This window comes from Sturnira hondurensis, unplaced genomic scaffold (assembly GCF_014824575.4).
Source record: "Sturnira hondurensis isolate 20B ecotype Veracruz unplaced genomic scaffold, ASM1482457v3 Scaffold0006505, whole genome shotgun sequence".
Taxonomy (NCBI): domain Eukaryota; kingdom Metazoa; phylum Chordata; class Mammalia; order Chiroptera; family Phyllostomidae; genus Sturnira; species Sturnira hondurensis.
The window spans coordinates 760,874-783,949 of NW_028079136.1; the positions used below are offsets into that span (position 1 = coordinate 760,874).

Genomic DNA, 23,076 nt, shown 5'->3' on the forward strand with positions numbered 1-23,076 from the left:
ATAATAATTGTTTAAAAAAGAGTAGTTGTCTTGCTTTTAAAAACAAACAACCAACAACAACAACAAGAGTTGGCAAACTTCGTAAAGATGACCAGAGAGAAGTAGTTTAGGCTTTGCAGAGTGTGTTGTCTCTGTCACAAAAGCCAAAGAAGTGATTGGCAGTGTGTAAATGAATGTGTGGTTTTGTTTAACAGGAGTTTATTTACAGAACCAGATAATAGGCTGGAGTCCTGTTGACCCTTGAATTAAAGACACTTAAAAGACATATCAACCGAATGAAAACATTGGACCTTGCTTGGGTCCTTATTGAACAAACCAACTAAAAACATTTTTCTTTGAGACAATCTGGAAAATTTGAATATTGATTAGATAGCTAGTGATTTTAAGTAATTACAGTAGGAATGGTAATGGCATTATACTTATTTTAAAATAAAACTTTACCATTTTGAGACATATAAGAGTATCTATAGATGAAATGTGATAGGAATTTACCTTAAAAATAATCTGTTTGGGGATGAGAATGGTTCTAAAAAAGACAGAATGTAATGTGTCAGAGATTTAAAGGCTGTTAACCTGTAAGAAAAAACAGTAGGACTAGGGTCTAGCTTCGGAAAGGATATTTGCTATTTTAATAAAATGAACAAAGTTTAATGAAGTTTATAGTTTTCTGCTTTTATAAATATCTCGTTAGTTCTTAGAAATTTCTTCTGTGTTGAGATATGTCAGTACGTTTACTGGTAAGTGTGTTTAATGTGAGTAGGCCATAAACCAGCTGTCTAGGGCAGGTGTCGGCACACTGCAACCTGCTGCCTGTGTTTTGCAAGTGCGGTTTGTTAGATACAGCACACAATTTATTCACGTGTTGTTCATGGCTGCTTTGCACTATAACAGCAGGGTTGAGTCTCTGCCGACCCCTGGCCCAGGGCACAGATAAAACTTCTTAAATAATTATGTAAGAAGTCACAAAGCAGGTTCTGTTTTTTGGGCATGTATTTTGTTCTTACGGTAGAAGTCAGGGAGCAGTTCTAGAATGCGTACTTGGTTCTGGGAATGGCAGGTTCTGTTCTGTCCTGAGCCCCATTCCTCCTTAGATATGATGCCTCCTTCTCTCTTCCTTTGTTCCAACCCCCACTCTTCAATCCATTGACCCTGAAAATCAGTACTTTATGGAGAGTGACTCTTCCTAATAAAGATGACATTCTTTTTATAAAGAAGATATTTGGTAAATGTTTGAATACTAATGTTTCAGATTCATTACTGTGTGTTGTAAGTTTTGATTGATTTTAAAAATAAAAACCACAGTATTTTTCTGTTTATATTATGAAGGTTTTTAACATGTGGAACTAAGCTTCTGTATCTTTGGACTTCGTCACATATAACCCGTATTCCTGGAACAATCCCAAAAAAAGGATATGTGATGGAAAGAATTGTGTTACAGGTAAAGGTACTTCTTGACACATTGGGAGGCTTAAATGTAAATTTCTTTATAAAAAAGTATGTGTATACCATGATTTGGGTTATTATTAAAGAGGCCTAATCAATCTTGTTTCAATTTTAGGGTCTGTTTTCAATTTAAATGCCAATGGACCATTTCCTATTTCTGAGAAACAGTAAAATATGCCTTTGTACCCATCCCAAACAATGTATGTGCTATTGAGAATTACCAATAATGTAATCACTTTCAGCAAAAGGACATTAATTTAATATACAATCTAAAATTCACCCTGGTGGCTAAGAAAAATAAATGTTTTCAAAGAGAAAGTAAGTTAATGTGGACAATATGTGGCCTGTTCAGCTGTAATTTGATCAACTTCTGTTAAAATTTTAAGGTTGATTTTCCTTCTCCCACATTCGATATCATTTACACCACTCCTCAAGTTGACAGAAGTATTACACAACAATACAACTTGGAAACATTGGAAAATGATATAAAAGGGAAACTTCTCCGTATTCTTCACAAAGACTCATCACTTGGGTATGCTCCTTTGATTCTGTTTTGCCTACTTATCTCTTACCGTGTAAAGCTCAAATTAACGCTTTATTAAATACCCCGATTTAGTAATGTTCATGGTGTGAAAAGTTTTATATATCTTTTTAATCATATATAAAGGCTATATGACTACATGAAAGTTCAGAAATGTGTACAGGTCCAAGTTTTTGCATGATCAAAAGGGAACTATATGAGCCCTGGCTGGTGTAGCTCAGTGGATTGAGCGCGGGTCTGCGAACCAGAGTATTGAGGTTCGATTCCCAGTCAGGGCACATGCCTGGGTTGCAGGCCAGTTCCTGGTTCCCAGCAGGGGACGCATGAGAGGCAACCATACATTGATATTTCTCTCTCTCTCTCCTTCCCTTCCCCTCTAAGATAAATAAATAAAATCTTTTTTTTAAAAAAGGGAACTATATGCACAATAAATAGCAATGGATAATTTCCTTAAGGTGCTAAGAACCTTTTCTTACAGGTAGAAAAACCAACATTTATTCATTAATACATAATTCTTTGGAAAAGAAATACATTGTCTTTTAAACATTGAAAAGATGTCAACCTCTCAGTAATTAAGGAAATGTAAATTGATACAACATACCATTTCATAAACATCAGATTGTTGAAAATTAGAATGTTTCGTCATAGAAAGTGTTGATGAGGGTACAGAAAAGGGGGGATTATATTGTTGGTGGAATTCTAAAAAGCTTCGGGGAACAATTTTGCAAAGTCTATAAAGGTCACAATGTGTGTAGTCTGACCTAGCAATTCTACTTCCAGGCTGTTACATGTCTTAGAGGAAAGAAGCCTTTTTGTATTTGCTTATGGAGACGCATTGCAGTATGTGTTTGGAGTATTGTAAAACCGATAGGGAATATCCATCGATCGGGGTCAGATTATGTACATTTACCCAACAGAGTCCTATAGAACTATTAAAAATGAAGTTATAGCTACGTACCAGTATGTCAGATATGTTAAATGAAGAAAGCAGGGAGCAGCATCGCGTATTAGTGTGTTCCCACGAAAGGAAAAAGACCCACGTGTGTCTGTGTGTGTGCTTCCATACACATGGACTCTGGAAGAAGAAATGAGCGCAGCCCGTTGCCTCTGGCAGGGGATTAGAAGAATAGGGACCTCCCTGTGCACTTTTTTCAGTATTTGAATTTTTTTCAGTATTCCACATGAGGTGAATACGTTTCAGTGTGTGTATTACATATACAGAAGTAGATGGGTGGGTGGTAAAATAATGAAATCTTTCATTCACGTAAGCATTTCTCATTAAGACTAAATTAGAATCTCCAAAACAAGTTATTTTCTTTTTAGATATACTCAATTGAGCTATATAAATAATCGTCTTCCAAAATTTTGTAATAGCAATTGTGCATTGCATACCATTTGATTTTACTTGTGTAAAATGAATAAAATCCTTGCTCTTAGGGTGGATTTTGCTGATTCAACTCTGATTCTAGTGCCTGGCATCTGGTTAGAGCTCAATAAATTTTTATTGTACTGAATTATCCTTCATTTTCATAACTAAGACTTTTATCAAGGCAAAATGATTTCTTTCTATTCCCCAAATTAGGGTAAATTAGTGGTGTTTGCTGTACATTGCATTTTTCTGTCCCAAATTAGTATTAATGATTTTATCAACAAGTGGCTGTCCTAAAATGAATGCATTTTTCTTTGTATTTTTAATCATTGAGACTATAACTGTTATTATGATATCATTGAGAAGTAATTTCGTTCCTTTTATGTATGCAGACTTTCTAAAGAAGACAAAGCCTTTTTGTGGGAAAAACGTTATTATTGCCTCAAACACACAAATTGTCTTCCTAAAATACTAGCAAGTGCCCCAAACTGGAAGTGGGTTAATCTTGCCAAAATTTACTCTTTGCTTCACCAGTGGCCTCCATTAGATGCACTGACTGCATTGGAGCTTCTTGATTCAAAGTAAGTCGATTAAGATGGAGTTTATTTGCTCTTTTTATTGTTGTCAGTTTTTTCCAGTAAGGTATTATATTGTAGGAGTACTTCCCTTTGCTTTAACATGAAAGCAATTTGATACAATATAAATGTGTAAATGTATGTTTCTACTAATATACCTTTTCATTGAGGTTATTAAAAGGACATGTGATATTAAAAATTAACCTAAAGACAGAAGTAGGTTGTAAATTTTGAATGATATATTTTTATGATGTGGGCCAAAATTAATTTTCATAAGCTTAAGATTTCTAAACCAGTCCGCTACCAGAATTTGTACAGCACAGCATTTGTACATCTTCCTTTTTCTTCCTAAAAAGGAAGATGACACACATTGCATTTGGATAAAGAGCTATATGAGCATTCATTGTTAAGAATAGATTTAGATTATATTTTCAGGAAATACAATTTCATTAGAAAGAAGTCACGATCCAATCTTGATTTTTGTGACACTTTTCTAGATTTGCTGATCAGGAAGTGAGGTCCCAAGCTGTGAGCTGGATCGAGGCTATTAGTGACGATGAGCTGACAGATCTTCTTCCACAGTTTGTCCAGGTGAGACGTGATGCACGAGCGGGCGTGCTGTGGTGGTGAAGCTGCAATCACCGCTTGCCCATAGCTGCAGCCTCTGAATCATCCGCATACTTTCCGCAGAGGAATGTTCAGGCCTAACACAAGATTTGACGCAGTTTTGTTGCTGTAGTCATTCAGTCATTTTAAATGTGATGGCCACACAGTGCGCATGCTCACTCAAGGGCATGTACTGCCCCACTGACTAGTACAGTGCAGTCGTCATTGTCATTGCATGCGCATTCCAGTCCACTCTCCATGCTGCCACGTTGCATCGATGTCGCGCAAACCGTTCTTGTTATATTAACAATGCTTGGATTTTTTCTGGACTGACCTAGTGTGTGTGTATATAGATATAGATCTGAATTTTTAATTCTTTGACTTTTTAGATTCTCAGAATAAATCAGACTTGAGCTTTTATTTTCCTTTACTGGCCATTCAAACATAGCTAATGAATGTTATTCCCAGGTCTGTGATTTCCTGCTTGATTTCATTAATTTAGCCTAAGTTAATTTATCTGTTTCATTTTTATCAGTATCATCTTTCATCAACAGGAGTGAGCTTTATATAATTTCTTTTTTTGATAATTTTATCCTAACAGTGTAGTATGGGTTTGACCATTAGTAACTCTTTATTTTCTTTTATGTGTAGGCTTTGAAATATGAAATTTATTTGAACAGTCCATTGGTACACTTCCTTCTGTCCAGGGCATTGGGAAATATACAGATAGCGCACAATTTATATTGGTAAGATTTAAATTTTCTTCAGTACTTTATTTTTATTCCTAGTATTTACACAGATGACATACTCTGAATGTCTAAATGGTACACCCAGACCATTTACTGTTGATATCAGATGTTCTATAAAGGCATTATTTTTTAAAGAAATTAAATTATCATGTCCTTAGAAATAAAACAAAAAATAGCAAAACTCTCTATTTGGCATGTTAGAGCTCTATAATAATGAATGAATTTTTACTTGCCTGTATGACTTAAAATAAATTTCTGGAGACCTAAAATTAAACTTGTAAAATTGATTTTGGGGAGATGTTCATCCAGTTTTCAGAAGTGGCTGACAAATATTTTGCTCTGTTAGGCTCCTCAAGGATGCCCTGCATGACGCACAGTTCGGTGCCCGATATGAACATGTTTTGGGGGCTCTCCTGTCAGTGGGAGGAAAAGGGCTCAGAGAAGAACTCTTGAAGCAGTCAAAACTTGTGCAGCTTTTAGGAGGAGTAGCAGAAAAAGTGAAGCAGGCTAGTGGGTCCGCCAGACAGGTATGTACCCAGAAGAAGGAACATAAACATGTCGATATTAAAGGATCTTTACAGTGTTGACAAGTGAAGTCGTTGTTCTTTGTCGATAGCCAATAGAATTCTCACTACCCCTATGCTGTTTTGGACAGATGAATTTAAAGGTTACTTAAAATCCTTAGGGAAAGATTTCACAACCTAACTCAGAAAATCAGTGCCTTAATTCCCATTAAAGCACTGATTTAAAATTCCCTTTCATGAATTCTTTTCTGTTGAGTTTCTTTCATTGTTTTGCTTTTTAAATTTCACAACTGTAAAAATAATAAAACTACGGCTGGATGCCAATGTTTAAAAAAAATCTAAATAATGAAGAAGTTTATAGAATAAATCTCTTACAGTTTGCTGTGTTTCCTTCTTGGTCATTTTTTATGGTTTTACACATACACTTTTTTTGTGTGTACAAACTGCTTTTTTTTTACTTCATCTTGGAGAATTCATGTCAGTACATACATAGTTACAATTCATGTTTCTTAATAGGTACATAATATTTCGAGGTAATTGTAGCATAAATGATGAACCATTAATTACCTCTATGTAGACTGTTTACATATTTTTCTTTTCTCAATCAGTCCTGCAATGAACTGCAGTGTGTACGTGTTTGCCCCTCATTTCTTTATAGGATATTCCTACAGGTGAAATAGTTGAGTTAAGAACTATGTACATATTTAGTCGTAGTAGTTTCTATTGGATTGCTCTACCAAAAAATAAATTACATATTTATATGTGGACCGGTATACAACCCTCTCTCCACTAATAGGGTATGAAAGTATCTGTTTCCCATGCTGTAGCCAGCACTGGATATTATCTTAAATTTTTCTCTGATGAAGTTATACCTAATTTTTATTCAATTTCTGTTTATTTGAATGTGAGTTTTAACAAATGTTAAGTATGAACATACATATACTGTCCCCTCCCATGTTTATAGCCTTTGCCTGTTCTAATTTTATTTTTATAGTAAAAATTAACTCTCTTTAGCAACATTTGACAATTGGGCATTTAAAAAATTAGGTCCACATCATAATTTTGTTGTCTTAAAAATATGTACTCATCTCCGTTATGTACTCACAGTCCCCTTCTCTTTTCCTAGGTTGTCCTGCAAAGGGGTATGGAACGGGTTCAGTCCTTTTTTCTAAGAAATGAATGTCGTCTCCCTCTTAGTCCAAGTCTTGTGGCAAAAGAATTAAACATTAAGGTGACACATAAAATTATAAGTTCATATTTCAAAATAATGTGCAGGAAGAAGGGAAATGGGCAGGCGTGCTTAAAGCAAGTGAGGATCATGTCTACCTAGGTTGCTTATAAGTATTAGTAGATGTCTGTGGTATAAAGGCCCCTGTTTATCTTAGTACATTGTCACTAGTCACCATTCCTGAAAGAAAAAAGTGTAAAATTACTTACTACCTCAAATTAAATTACACTTCACTGCGGTGTAAATAGTTACATGAGAGGAATGTGTTCTTAATTCTGATGGTAAAACTGCGCAGTCACAGACGCTTTTCCCTTCCTTGTGAGTAGTCAGGTAAACTCTTCCTGGGTTTATAGCACTTTTTTAAAAAGATTTTATTTATTTTTAGAGAGACGGGGAGGGAGGGAGAAAGAGAAGGAGAGAAACATCAACGTGTGGTTGCCTCTCACATGCCCCCACCCCCGCACTGGGGACCTGGCTGGCAACCCTGGCATGTGCCCCAACTGGTAGTCGAACCAGTGACCCTTTGGTTCACAGGCCAGCACTCAATCCGAGCCACACCAGTTGGGGCTTATAGCACTTTTTAGAGCAATCAAAAACTAGTGAGTAATCATCAAAATTGTGTAATGTTATTTTGAACTGGACTAATTGTGATACAAATAGGGATTTTTCTCTATCATGAGTTCAGCAAAAGCAACCAATTAATTCATCCATTTGAGTTTGTGGTTTTGAAAGGCCAGGGTATAGCTATTCATAATGGAATTTCAGATTTTTTTTTAAGTTGACATGGCTACTCTTCCTTGAAATTTAGCCGTGGAGGCCTGACTTGTATGCGTATGTCACTGGGGCGCAGAATGATTACGTTTTCTTTGTTGGTTTGTTGTTTACCTTTAAGTGGGTCTCACAGTCGTCAATTAGTTTTTTAACCAGTTTCACTTAGAGTAAGATTATAATTGTTAATTGTATCTCTGCTAATTTAATTGTTAAATTTAATGTTGCTATTTGCATGACTAATTATTAATTATAATATTACTATAAATTGGAGAAGTAGGGATCTTATCCCAGATTACACTAATTTAGAGGAAAGATACGATTATACAAAATTTTTGTGCTCTGTTGAAGAATTATGATACTTAAAGCTCAAACTTTTAATAGTTTTTGTCTCAAGTTTTTAAGTTTTTGCTTCGCTGCTCAAAGAGTAGTAGATGATATTTTACTCCTATGCTATGTTTAAGTTTCAGAAAGTATGTTTATATACCTTTTATCCGCCAGATAATCTAAAAACAGCTTTCCTGTGTTTCTCCATTTGCCATAATTAAGAGAAGCAAGTGAAAGGAAGAATGCTTAGGACAAGAAAAAACTAAACCCATTTATTGCGGTGTTTCCGTTCTCACACTCGATGTGCTCTATTTGTAGTCATGTTCCTTCTTCAGTTCTAATGCTGTGCCCCTGAAGGTGACCATGGCGAATGCCGATCCAGTGGGGGAAGAAATTAACGTCATGTTTAAGGTGAGCAAAATAAGGTTACTTTGTTTTTAAGTGGTAATTTAGAAATTCTTTTTTCAAATTTCTTTTCCAAAATTGCACAAGTAATTTTATGTACTATTTGATTAAGTTGAATAATTGTGGGAAATATTATCACTGGCATTCACTGTTCCCAGACAGATTTGGGAGTAAATGGACCTCTGGGCTGGACTTGCTGCCGTGCTAGTGAGCACGACTCCAGGCGGAGCTTTTCACGCGGACTCTTCCCCTTCCCCGCTTTACCGCCTGTGATCTGTGCAGTGTCTGGGGAGGGTACACGTTTCATTTTGTTTGGTTGATTTCAAGGTTGGTGAAGATCTTCGGCAAGATATGTTAGCTTTACAGATGATAAAGATAATGGACAAAATCTGGCTTAAAGAAGGACTGGATCTGAGGATGGTGATTTTCAAATGTCTCTCAACTGGCAGGGACAGAGGTAACCTTGTTGGCTGTGTCTTCGTGTCTTATTTTTATTTGTATTTTTTTGTGAACTCTTAGCTCAGAGTATGACTGCCATAGGATCTTGATGCTGACACACTGTAATCTTAGTTATTTCGTCTTTTAACCTAGTGTTACTTTACCGATTCATTTGCTCATGATTAAGTAACTCAGTGAGTAGCCCTGATAAGTGCTTTGCAGTAACCGGAGGTGTCCACTATTGACCTAACAAAGACTTTATGGTCTTTGGCTTTTGACTTATAGCTAAGGCCATCTCTAAGTTAAACCAATTTAGATTTCATTACAGCAAAATGGAATAATGGTTACAATGCTTTTTTCCACTAAGAACAAACTTTATCTTATTACTTATTGAATACATTTTTCATTTGACATATGTTCAGTGTGAATAATAACAGTACTATACTCATAGAAACATTGTGATCATTAAATGAGATAATAAGTGTAAAACACCCTACTGTCTGGTACATATTAGCCACTCAGTAAATCACAACCATTATTGTTACTCAACAAATGTTTGTTGTGTACCTACCATCTGCAGAATGCTAATAGCATATAGTGCTTATATTTTAGAGAGAAGCAATTGAAGACATATGTAAATAATTAGAAAATGCTTTAGTGAGCCAGAAGCTCTAAGAATAACTACAATGGCAATGCCGTGGGTTTTAAAGGACAGAAAGATCACCTATGATTAGTAAAGATGAGAAATGATTTCTAGATTATAATCGTAGACAGTAGGATGTCACCCAAAAGATTATCTTCTCTAATCATCCATCTAACATTTGCCATTCAATTTATGCTTAAATGCTTATAGTGAAGGGAATTCGCTGTGTTCCAAGGTAGTCCATGACGTCCCGGATTCTCCTGGCTGTAGAATTCTTTTCTGTATCCAGGTGAATGGGAACTGACTTCTGGTTTCTCCTGACCATCAGTCCCAGTTCTCTTCATAGGCTCCCAGAGTTAAGGCCAATCCTTCTTCATGATGACCTGTTGTGGTCCTGAGTAATTTGTGCATATGTATGTTTGATTATGAAATTAGATATTTGTATATATGTTAACAGTTTGATTAAATGTAACCATAGAGTCAAGATGCAGGTACTCATTGCAAAAAGCTGTCACGTTGAACTGTAAACCAGATGATGCAACCAAAACAACAGAAAAGATCCAAATGAATTCATTCTGCCACAAGTGACCCGATGGCTAGGATTACAACCTAGGCCTGTGCACTTCCTTTTGGGACGGCCTGGAGGCCTTGGCTTATTTGGTTTCTTCTAGTTCTTTGTCCAAAGCAGGTCTCTTTATCCATATCTTATTTTGATGCCAGTGCATTTCCTTGATTTTTAAAAAATATAAAGCTAATTTAAATTATATAAATAATATATGTGCATTGTAAAATGTCTGTATAGCTTGTAATTGAAAAATAAATCTTAGTGTGCTCCTACACCTCCATCCTTAATCGTAAGGCATCCTGCTTGCAAAATATAATCTCTCACATAGCCTTCTGGGAATATTTTGTGTATATTCCAACATACATAATAATCTCTTTAAAAATTTATTTACTTTTATTTAGATAGAGGGAAGGGAGGTAGAAAGACAGGGAGAGAAACATTGATGTGTGAGAGAACATCAGTCAGTTGCCTCTTGTGTACCCCCATCTGGGGACCTGGCCCGCTACCCAGACATGTGCCCTGACTGGGAATCAATCCGGTGACCTTTTGATTGGCAGGTGGGCACTCAGACCACTGAACCCCCCCAGCCAGGACAAATAGTCTTTTTTTAAAACACAAAATGAACAGCTCTACACCTGGATTTTGTCTTTAAAAACTTTTTTTTGAGGTTTTTCTACATAATTACATAGGGATCTACCTTATTACATTGCATAGATGTCCCATAATTTATTTGTTTGATATTTGTTTTAAGGGAACTATGAATAGAGCCAAAAATATTTGCCCAGCCAAACATACATATTTCAGTAGGAAGAAAAAACACTTACATGAGACTTAAGCATATGACAGGGACAATCTTAACATGTTCTTCCCTTTGAAAGGGCTTAATGTACTCTGAAACACTCTTATCTTCAACAGATGCATGACTAGAGAAAGTATTCGTGAAAGTGTTGTGAGAAAACACTGTGTGACAGCATGTACCCTATAAGTAGTTTTATTAGGGAGGTCATATTACCTACTTTGTACTTAAGATTGTTATTTGGGGGATGGATAGCACATGGGTGTATGGACTATAGAGTCTCGAACAGTTAAATTACCTTTTACATTGTGGATCTTCCAAAAATAAAAAAATAGTTTTGATTGCTCACATTTTCTAGCATGAGACGCCAGCATTGATTTTTTAAAAAATAATAATTGTAGCTGGTGTCTTATGTCAAAGCTTGAAAGCTACCCATTTTTAAAAGGCTTATTTTTGGAAGTTATTTTCATGTAGCTTAATATTTTGTTGTTAAAGGCATGGTGGAGCTAGTTCCCGCTTCAGATACCCTCAGGAAAATCCAAGTGGAATACGGCGTGACCGGGTCCTTTAAAGATAAACCACTTGCAGAGTGGCTGAGGAAGTACAACCCTTCCGAGGAGGAATATGAGAAGGTGATTAGCGTGTGGCCTTATTCTCAGTAACTTGGGTAAAATTGTGTTGCATAGATCTTCAGTGCTTTTATTTTCCAGCTCTGTTTCAGCTATTTAGTCTTAAGTCGTGAAAGCAGTGTATTTCCCCAAGTAAAGAAAGAATGTAAAAACAGAATGCATTTAATGGCAGGAATCTAAGTGAAACCAGTGTCAAATTACAAAAAAAACCTTTCCAAACATGTATTTAGAAGCCAGCAAAACTGGTATTTTTATAGCCCAGAATATTATATTTCACAAAGGTCTTGGAAAAAGTTAAGGAAATCAGTACAGTGGCTATGTCGTGGGGTAGTTAAGAGCAAAGAACATGGGCCAGACTTTCTGGGCTTGAATTCAGGTCCTAAGTTACTCACCAGCTATACAGCCTCAGGCAAATTATTTAACTTCTTTGTGCCTCAGTGACGTCTGTTATAAAATGTTATAGTATTATATTTTTATGATAGTACAGTATTATGGCTGTAAAAATTAGCATTGTAGGTTATAGTGGGAAGTAAATGAATTAATATATTTACTTATAATTAATTATATATAATATAGTAATTAATATATAATGTTAATATTATAATCAATGTCAGATTATATAGTATACTAATATACAATATATAGTAATATATAATTATACATACCATGCAACCAATATATGATATTAATTATGTACTAACGCATATGAATGTGTGAGAGAGAAGAAATTAATATATAATATAGTAAATTCTATCATTGGTAGCTGTTGTTATTATTGGAGGCATCACTTTTTTGTTTCAGAATACTTTTGTATTACACAAGAGGAAAGGGAATCTCTAGGACATAACATGTGCAATGATCTGAAATTGGTCCAAGGAAGACTCAAGAATACTTTCACTGGGGTCTAAGCGATCCCAGTTCCATTGTCATTTGCCTGCCTAGTTTGTATCAAATCATTAATGTATCACATTTGTACATGGGTATGTACATGAGCTACCTGTTGACCTAAGAAAGTAGAGTAGGGGAATTTCATTGGTCTTTTAAAATGTTTAAAAACACTTCCTTTTCTTCTTTTGTGGTGTGGGGAAAGCAATGCAGCAGAAGCCAGTACTTGTTTACAGCAGGGCTGGCTTTTTGTGATTCTGGGTAAGCTGTGTGACACCAAATGATGGAGAAGCAACACAGATGGCCTTTCATGCATTTGGCTTTTGTATGTGGGGAATGTAATACAGAGGAGTCACATTGCCTTGGTTTGAGTCTTGGCTCTGTCTCTTAACAATTATGTGAACTTAGGCAAATAACCTCTCTGTGTTTCAGTTTCATATGTAAAATGACAATAATAGTACTTACGTCATTGGTTTGTTAGGAGATTTTTAATGAGTTAATATATATATCCATCCATCCAGACATACAACATATGCATACACATGCCTACACCGCGAGTGTGTGAGGGGGAGGGGAACAGAGAGTAGTGCAGTACCTGATTTTTGATAAGTGCTATGTAAATATTTTTTAAGGTACATTTAAAAATTATTTATTGTTTTCCCTTTTTGTGAGAAAGAGAGAGAAAAGGAGAGAAATGTTGAGTTGTCATTTCATTCATTTGTGTATTCATTGGTTGATTGTTGTATGTGCCCTGACTGGGGATCAAACCCACAACCTTGGCCTGTGGGGATGACGATCTAACCAACTGAGCTACTTGGCCAGGGCCAAACATTTGCTGTGTCATCAACATCAGTAATGATTTCTGGGGGCTTATGACATAAAATGAGCCATATGGAATAAATAGAACCATGAGACTGCTTCATTCAGAAGTGTAGTATCTTGAGAATAAACTAAATGCACGTTTTAGATGAAAATTTTCATCGTATGCATCTTGCTGTGTCCTTCTGTACAATACTACGTTAGTAACTTAACCTCAGAACAGGCAGGACTAACGTCTCCAGCTTTGAGACACTTAATAGATGATACATAAGGAGTTAACCAAATTAGCAACAGAATACATTAATTTTATTATTGGATGTTTCAAAATACAAGCTGATTTTCTGTACACATGCCCTCCCTACAAGTCAAAAACTAAAATGATAATATTTTTTTATTCAGATTCATCTTTGTCTCACTGTAACCGCCTTTAGAAGGGTGTTTTTATTTTTGAATCATGAAAGGGCTGGCTTGTTACCATAATCCAACTTATCAGCTGTTTAGAAAGTGGATTGCAATAATGATTTCAAAGGGTGATGAACTATGTTAATCTTTGTAATCTTACCTCCTTTAGAAATAATTTTTCCCCCAAATAATTTTATGTCTTTATTGCAGGCTTCTGAGAATTTTATCTACTCTTGTGCTGGATGTTGTGTGGCCACCTATGTTTTAGGCATCTGTGATCGACACAATGATAACATAATGCTTCGAAGCACGGGACACATGTTTCACATCGACTTTGGGAAGTTCTTGGGCCATGCACAGATGTTTGGTAGCTTCAGAAGGTACCAATATTGTTGTTAAAGAAAAGAGAGGCACTTCCAATTTCACAAATTAATTTCCCAAGCCTCCTCCTTTTCCTTGCTGTTCTTTGCCTGGGAGCTACTTTGGGGCCTAAATGGGGATGAAAAAGCTCTAAGAGATGACCTTACCACAAGAATGAGTATGTGTGTGTAACCTTTGCTGAGGTGAATTGGGGTATTTTGTCCAGTTAGTGGTATCTAACTGCAGGTGTTCCCACTTGTATAATGTCAACAAGAACAAAGGTTTTCTCTCTGTGTGTTTGTCATTGTAACTGTGTTTGATCTCTGAGAGTGTGGATTTATACTTATTACCTTGGGAAAAGGTTCATGTGTAAGCTCTATCTAAATGGTGAAATTTTACAGTGACTTCTGTGAAAATGTGAATTTCTAAGAATTATGCAGATTCAAAACTGTCTGATACTCAGTTTTCCGATTGGAAATTGCTATAGTTTAGTTCAGTAACCATGTGATAGCAATTGCACTATTTGAATATCTTCCACAAATAACACTTTGTATGTACTTTTCTTTTAAATAGGGATCGGGCTCCTTTCGTGCTGACCTCTGACATGGCGTATGTCATCAACGGGGGTGAAAAGCCCACCATCCGTTTCCAGTTATTTGTGGACCTGTGCTGCCAGGCCTACAACCTGATAAGGAAGCAGACCAACCTCTTTCTTAACCTCCTTTCACTGGTAACTCTGTTCTTTACAAGCATTTAATTAATTTTATATTAATGCGTCTGTGTTTCAATAACAAAAGGGATATTTTGTAAATTTGCAATGAAATTTACTATATTCTCAAATGTCAGATATATTGTTACAGCAATTTTAGAAAATATTAAAAAATCAGTCACAAGGCTGGTTACCCTACAGGGGAGGAGTGATAGCAACTGGGAGGGACGCTGGGGTCACCTAGGATGTCGGCAGATGCATCGTGTCTCAACCTGCGTGTGTTCAGATTCTGTACGTTCAGTAAGCTGTACACTGAAATCAGAAAGTGTACAGAAACCTTGTTCACCTAGGTTTCTGTACTTTTCTGGACACACATAAAATAAAAAGTAAAAACAAACCCACTTTGTTTATTGTGACTGAAATTAGTATTTAAAAAAAGAAGAGTACTGGTCACAAATAAGTGGATTTTATAGCTTATATTCCATAAACTGACTTTGTAACTTCCAACAATTGACTTCACTTGCCTCATTTTTTTCATTTATAGAGAATCAGTTAAGTTTCTAACACACAAACTCCCCAAAACTGTGATTGTCTTTATTTTAGTTCGGATTACCCAGACAGGCTTTGGGGAAGGATGGGGAACAGACCTTTTTAAAAAATTAACTCACGAACTTTTTTTTCTCTTTCTCTAGATGATTCCCTCAGGGCTACCAGAACTTACAAGCATTCAAGATTTGAAATACGTTAGAGATGCACTTCAACCCCAAACCACAGATGCAGAAGCTACAATTTTCTTTACTAGGTAAGGTGTGCTGAAGTGTATTAGAGAAGGCACATACAGTTTAGCTTTGATTTGTTTTCCTTCATGTAAACAAATGCTGTATATCAGAATTCTGATTTATAAGAAAAAAATCGATTCAGAGTATTAGCAAATAGTAGGTTGTCAAAAGTGTATTTACTGAATAAATATAAAGAATTTGCAACATTAAAAAGAAAATAAATTTAGCCCTGGCTGGTGTAGCTCAGTGGATTGAGCACAGACCTGCAAAACAAAGGGTCACAGGTTTGATTCCCAGTCAGGGCACATGCCTGGGTTGCAGGCCAGTTCCCAGTGGGGGCCAGATGAGAGGCAACTGCACATTGATGTTTTTCTTCCTCTCTTTCTCCCCACTTTCCCTTCTCTCCAAAAAATAAATAAATAAAATATTTTTTTAAAAAAAGAAAGAAAGAAAATAAATTTAGCCCTGGCTGGTGTTGCTCAGTGGACTGAGTGCCCGCCCGCCTGTGAACCAGAGGGTTGCTCGTTCAGTTCCCAGTCAGGGCACATGCCTGAGTTGTGGGCCAGTCCCCAGCAGGGGGCATGTGAGAGGCAACCACACATTGATGTTTCTCTCCCTCTCTGTCTCACTTTCTTCCTCTCTCTAAAAATAAGTAAAACCTAAAAAAATAAAAAATATATATTTATTTCTCTCTCATGATCTTGTTTTAGTTAGTATATGATTTTAATTATAAAATCCTATTAGCAAATAGGATTTATGAACTATTTCTGTGAAGTATATATTCTGTAGTGCCAAGTACAAGGGTTTTTCCTAATCTATTTTTGAGGGTTCTGCTATAAAAATTTTCATGGATACATATGTGATTAAAACGGCAGACTGCAGCACTGCTCTAGTAAGTTGTTATGAAATCATGTGGTACTTGAAACACATACCAGTGATTGCATTTGAACTTGTCATTGCTGTAAAGGCAAATATGTTCTAAATGTCTGGTGACCAGATTGGTCAGTGACTAGTGGTACCACCTCATTACAGTGCCATAGCCGGGAGGGTTACGTGAGCTCATGCTCTTTTTCTCTCCTTTTTCTCTTGCCTCTTCCTCTCAGTGGAGAAGTAGTAGGAAGCACTGGGCTGGATTTCCTAGTCTCAAGAGTCTGGGCTGATTTTATTGAAGGAAGTGGACTACTATAGAGCCTTTCAAACTAATCCTGATAATTTAGGTATTGTTGGGTTTTGTTTTTCTTCTTTTAAAAGATTCGTTGGCTCCTCTGGGTAAGGCTGTAAAGTAGGCATATGTTAGTCTGCTTGATTTGCCATAACAAAATACCACAGATGAAGTGGTTTAAAAAACAGAAATTTATTTTCCCATAGTTCTGGAGGCTAGGAAATCCAAGTCAAAATGCTAGCCAGTTTGCTTCCTGGTGAGGAAAGGCAGCAGGCAACTGCCTTCTCACTGTTTTCTCTCAGGAAAGAGGGAGATGGAGCAAGAAATCATGAGCTTTCTCATCTCTCTCTTTTTAAAAATTATTTATTTTTAGAGAGAGGGGAAGGGAGGGAGAGAGTGGGGGAGAAACATCAGTGTGTAGTTGCCTCTCACATGGTCCCCACTGGGCACCTGGCCTGCAACCCAGGCTTGTGCACTGACTGGGAATTGAATCAGCAACCCTTTGGTTTGTAGCCCCCGCTCAGTCCATGGAGCCACGACAGCCAGGGCTCTTGTCTCTTCTTTTAAGGACACTAATCCTATCGGATCAGGGCTCTACTTTTAACCTTAATTGCTAACTCCATAAAGGCCCTGCCCACTGGGGCTTTAGCACATGAATTTTGGGAGACACAAACATTTGGTCCATAGCAAGAGAAGCATCTTTGTGTGAGGTTCTCTCATTCTCTTTCTGAATCTCCTTTCATTTCCTGGATTCCTTTATCCTGTTTCTGAAACTTCTCATTTCTTTTGCTTGCCTAAAATGTTTTATCCAAGCCTCCCTTCCAAATTGATTCTCACCAAATTTCCCATTCTGTCAAAACTTAGTTTTCAACTGAGGGAAGTTATAATTATTTGAAGGACTCTGATACCAGGTTCTACTATTTTACTATTTAATAGAAGAGATTTTTAAAAATTTTAATTACTCTGGATAGCTTCCTTCTATATCTGTTTAGTTGTTGCTCTACCCATTTATTACAAGGGAATAAAATAATGAAATCTTTTTGCCATTTTACCAATCATCTTCTGTCCCTAAAAGCTTTTAATTAATATTGGACTCCAGAGGGCTCAAGAAATCAGAGCATTATTTTTGGGGGACAGTGGGATGGGATGGAATAGAGAATCTTGTGCTAAAATTTTTTCTGAGGTTGAATGTATTTTAACGGGTTTTTAACTGCTTCATATTTTAAAGGTAATAAAAGTATTTTCCTCTTTTATTATGTTAAAAGAAGTGAACGTGTTCTCATGGACATTTACTGTTAACACATTTTCTGATTATTTTGTAGGCTGATTGAATCAAGTTTGGGAAGCATCGCCACGAAGTTTAACTTCTTCATCCACAACCTCGCTCAGCTGCGCTTTTCTGGCCTTCCTTCCAATGACGAGCCCACCCTTTCATTCTCACCGAAGACACACGCCTTTAAGCAGGACGGCCGAATCAGGGAAGTCTCTGTTTTCACTTATCATAAGAAGTACAACCCGGATAAACATTACGTAAGTTTGGTTTGATCTTGCAGACTCACGCCTGCATTGCTGTTGCCTTTTGCTGCTTCCTTCACTGACTCTGCTGAAGTTTCAAGCACTCATTCTTGTCACACCTCTTCCTTCTATGGGTGGCCCCAAAATAAACAAAGGTACTTGGAGCATCCCTAATTGTGCTTTGGTATTTATTTCTTGGTAGATTTGCTCCAAAACCATGAGGGACAGATGATATTCTTCTTTTCAGAGACAAAACTAAAAGGGCAGTGCTTTTTCTTCTTCCTTATCTTCAGTTTGTTCTTAATTTCAAAGGTAAAGCTTGCTCATTGTAACAAATTCAACCAGTGGAGAAGCAGATAAAGTGAAAGTTGACATTTTTATGATTTTATTTATTTATTTTTAGAGAGGGGGGAAAGGAAGGAAAAAGAGAGGGAGAGAAACATTAATATGTGGTTGCATCTCCCGTGTCCCCTCTTGGGGACCTGGCCCGCAACCCAGGCATGTGCCCTGATTGAGAATCAACCGGTGACCCTTTGCTTTGCAGTCCAGCACTCAATCCACTGAGCCACACCAGCCAGGGTGAAAGTCTAAGCTCTTAATCTACTCTCTAGGGATGATGAAGTACTGTAACACACACACACAGACATACAAAGTTTGTTCTTTAAAGACAGGATCTTCAGTGTGCTCCCCGCTCCCCCGCCACCCCGCCGTGGTACAACATGGTCATCATTTGTGCTGTTCTTTTTCAATCTCGGGCTATTATTTTTATTGAATAATACTTTGTGGCACTCTGAGTCTTTACATTTTAGACAAATTGATAAATATTAGAAAGTGGCTTTATTATTGTTTTCAAATATTTTCACCTATTTTAATAATAAATTTTTGTATGTTTACTGATCATTTTATCCTAATACCGTTTTGTGGAGCAGTCTGTTTTCTCCCAACAATTGATTACTCCACCATTACATACACTTACGTTTCTACACATCCCTGAGTTTATTCCTTCCGTAGATATGTTTGACTCGGCTCTGCATCAGTATTTTGCTCTTTAAAGTACTTTGACTTTATAATAGTTTAAGTATCAAGGAAGTGTTCTCTCCTGCCCCAGCTGCCATAAATTTTGCCTCTTTTCTTATTTACTCTCTTAAATGAACTTACTGATTAATATTGTCATTGGAAATGCACTACATTTATAAATTTGGGAAGTCTGTTATTTTATTTAGTCCTGGAAATGAAATGACTTTCCCTTTTCAGTCTTGTTTTTATATCGTACAATGGTTAAGATCACTCTTAGAATGTAGTTAGATGTGCTGTAAATATGAGTTTAGTATTTGCTCTTTCCTGGTGGTGACTATATTACCAAGCTAAAAGCGCTCAGATTACATACAATAGTCGAGCTGTAAGTTTTTTGTCGGGAAAGGTCTTACTATGAATCTAACGTGCGTGGGTGTGATTTCCTCAGATTTACGTAGTCCGAATTCTGAGGGAAGGACAGCTCGAGCCATCGTTTGTGTTCCGGACATTTGACGAGTTTCAGGAACTTCACAACAAGCTCAGTATTATTTTTCCACTTTGGAAGTTACCAGGGTATGTTCCTCTTCATACACATTAATACTTTTTTTATAGGAAATAATTTATTTGTTACTAAGTTTTGCTCAAAAGTTTTGTCTTAACACTTAGTAGGACACTACAGATCGTATGGGACTGACTTTCCTTTGTGGAACACAAGGGCCTAATACAGCACTAGACTTAGACAGGAACTGTAAGTTTGATGAAGGAGTTAATGGACAAATGATCAAAATCTTAAACTTAAATTTTGGGATTTTACAGCTTCCTAATTTTAGGTGAAGCTTTAAATTTGTTGTCTGTACCACAGTAAGCAACACAAGATAAAATCTGGAAACTTGGTTTTAAAAATTCAGATTTTAAATCACTGCAGAAATAATCTATTATGATCATACCAAACTCCTCCCCAAAATAAAAAGCTGAAGCATTAACATTGGTAATCAGAAGCTTTAGTGCTTCATTTTGTGCCTGATACCCACTGGAAAGCCTCGGTTTCAGTGTAGTTGACGACCAGTAGATTTCTTGTGTCCAACTGGTTGCTCATATTCTTCTCAAACTAGATAGGAAAAGTAAAGAGGCAGCAGAGTGGGTGTCAGTATATTTCCCTGTGCGTTCTCATTCTTCCACTGCCACCGACATAAGCAGAGTTACGATTACCCTGATTTGGGCCCTGTGTCATTTGTGGATCATACTGGTGTCTATAATAGCTATAGCTAATTAATGGTTATTTTGGAGAATAAGACTTGCCCATAAGATCTGTGAATAATTAATCTTGAGAAGAGATGAGTAGAAAATAACTAAAAATTATAGCAAGTTAGCAAAACTATGCACTTTTTTTTATCAGGTTCCATAAAAGGATAGTGGATACTGGAACTATTTCATCTCTACTACTTGGAAGAGAAGTCACAAAATGTACTTTGTAGTGAATTAAGACTCTAGTTTATATTTAAGATAATAAAAATGTGTTTATAAGAAAATGTTATACTTGATTCTATAAAAACTTCCAGATGAAATAATTTAAATCCTACTTGTTCTTGTTTTTCTTTTGTAGCTTTCCTAATAGGATGGTTCTAGGAAGAACACACATAAAAGATGTAGCAGCCAAAAGAAAAATTGAGTTAAATAGTTATTTACAGAGTTTGATGAGTGCTTCAACGGATGTAGCGGAGGTGATTGTCCTCTTCAAAAAATAATATACTGTTTTTTGTGCTATATAATATTCAAACTAATGGATCTTTTTCCTCTTCTATCTTAGTGTGATCTTGTTTGTACTTTTTTTCACCCTTTACTTCGTGATGAGAAAGCTGAAGGAATAGCTAGATCTGCAGGTGAGATTTTTTTTTCTCTTCATTGATAGTTCATGGCTTCTGCGTGGCCTGCAAGTCTGGAGCTTCTCAGTGGATGTTGTAGGGTTACAGCGGGGTCACTAGCTGTGGTTCAATGAGATGGGAGGAGGTGTTCTTTCTAAGCTGGTCTATTTCTAGATAAACATAATTTTCCTGATAGAATGTGATCACTAAAGAAGTATATATCCAGTGGCCAACCAGGTTCTTTACCCTTTAAAAATTGTTTAAATTTATTTTCTAGAGAGGGGAAGGAAAAGAGAAAGAGAGGGAGAGAAACATCAATGTGTGGTTGCCTCTCCCACGCCCCCTACTGGCGACCTGGCCCACAACCCAGGCATGTGCCCTAACCCAGGAATCGAACAGGCGACTTTTTGATTCATAGACTGGCACTTAACCACTGAGCCACACCAACCAGGGCTCTTTACCCTTTTTTACTGTGCATGTGGTGGTCCTGGAGTTAAAGCAAATTGTCGTTGTTGTAGCTTGAATCACTGCAAACAAGATAAAATAAAGATGAGCGTATTTATATTTTTACATGCAGGTCCCTTCAGTCCCACTCCAGGCCAGATAGGAGGATCGGTGAAGCTCTCTGTCTCTTACCGAAATGGCACTCTTTTCATCATGGTGATGCACATCAAAGATCTTGTGAGTGGCTACGGATAATGGCGATGGCAGAGAAAACCCATGCCTCGGTAGGGAGCATCTCCGTTAATGGACTGTTTTTCTTTGTAGGTCACTGAAGATGGGGCTGATCCAAATCCATACGTCAAAACCTACCTACTTCCAGATCCCCACAAAACATCCAAACGTAAAACCAAAGTTTCACGAAAAACTAGGAACCCGACATTCAATGAAATGGTAAGTTAAAAATCATCTCTAAAACTTTCCTAGATCTCTTGTTTTGAGATTTTAAATTTCAAACACTTCAAATTAAAATTTTTTAGATATCGGTTTTATTGGTAAAGCAAGTCAGTAGCAGCCCAATGGTATTTAACAAAGTGACATAGAATTGAACCCGAAATCATAGACATTAGGTTTTAAAAAGATCTTAGGGGCCATTATTCAACCACCCTTCCAGTGCTGGAAGCCCTTCTACATTTTCAGAAAGGGGATATTCAATCTGTGCTGGAATCCCTTCAAGCCATCTGGTTTGTTTGGGGCAGCTACAACTCTTAGATTATTTTTTACATTGAGCTGAAACCTTTGCTCCCTATACTTTGTATTTGTGGATCTCAGTTGTACTTCTTGGGACCACACAGAACCACACAGAACTTCTTGGAACCTACATAGCATCTTTCACATAATTGAAGTTTAAATGCCCTTTCAGTTCATTCTTTTAAAATATCTCCAGTACTGCCTTGGCCAGGTGACTCAGTTGGAGCGTTGCCCCGGACACCAAAAGGACTGCAGGTTCAATCCCTGGTTGGGGTGTGTATAGGAGGCGACCAATCAATGTTTTTCTGTCTCAGATCAATAAATACATCCTTGGGTGAGGATTTAAAAACATACCTACAGTACTTTTACCTTTGCTTGATATGATGTAGTTTCAAAATCATTTTCCTTCTAGTTCAATTTAGTCTGTCAGCAGCCCTCTTGAAATAAAGTGCTGCAGACGGAAAGCAGACGCAGGGCATCAGCTGAACAGTGCGCGGCCGGACTGTGACTCTGACCACTGGTCACGGCAACTGGCAAACCTGCTCCTCTGCGGAAACCACTGATTCTTCGTCAGCTGCTTCTTTAGGATAAACTTATTCTTTCACATGAACATTACATTCACCCAAAAATGTCTGGGTAGAGATTTGAAAGCAGAGTTCTGACTCTTCATCAAGGTTACACATTTATTAAAACTATAAAATATTCTTTCAGTCATTAAAAGCATAAAAAATGTTTGGTGAAGACAAATTTGTATCATTCTCAAAAAGCAGTG

General features: G+C 36.9%; 1 protein-coding gene across 1 annotated transcript in view; it reads left to right on the forward strand.

The window, feature by feature from the left end:
• Positions 1-23,076, forward strand: part of PIK3C2A (phosphatidylinositol-4-phosphate 3-kinase catalytic subunit type 2 alpha) — an 83,334-nt gene that overhangs the window by 56,258 nt on the left and 4,000 nt on the right. The window contains exons 14-32 of the mRNA XM_037049981.1: positions 1,327-1,438; positions 1,830-1,975; positions 3,746-3,934; positions 4,426-4,519; positions 5,186-5,280; positions 5,630-5,810; positions 6,934-7,038; positions 8,449-8,541; positions 8,863-8,992; positions 11,473-11,609; positions 13,923-14,092; positions 14,646-14,802; positions 15,474-15,583; positions 18,045-18,252; positions 19,700-19,824; positions 20,855-20,972; positions 21,059-21,131; positions 21,691-21,794; positions 21,882-22,007. Of these exons, the coding sequence (XP_036905876.1) occupies positions 1,327-1,438; positions 1,830-1,975; positions 3,746-3,934; positions 4,426-4,519; positions 5,186-5,280; positions 5,630-5,810; positions 6,934-7,038; positions 8,449-8,541; positions 8,863-8,992; positions 11,473-11,609; positions 13,923-14,092; positions 14,646-14,802; positions 15,474-15,583; positions 18,045-18,252; positions 19,700-19,824; positions 20,855-20,972; positions 21,059-21,131; positions 21,691-21,794; positions 21,882-22,007 (2,473 nt within the window). The remainder of the gene's footprint in view (positions 1-1,326; positions 1,439-1,829; positions 1,976-3,745; positions 3,935-4,425; positions 4,520-5,185; positions 5,281-5,629; positions 5,811-6,933; positions 7,039-8,448; positions 8,542-8,862; positions 8,993-11,472; positions 11,610-13,922; positions 14,093-14,645; positions 14,803-15,473; positions 15,584-18,044; positions 18,253-19,699; positions 19,825-20,854; positions 20,973-21,058; positions 21,132-21,690; positions 21,795-21,881; positions 22,008-23,076) is intronic.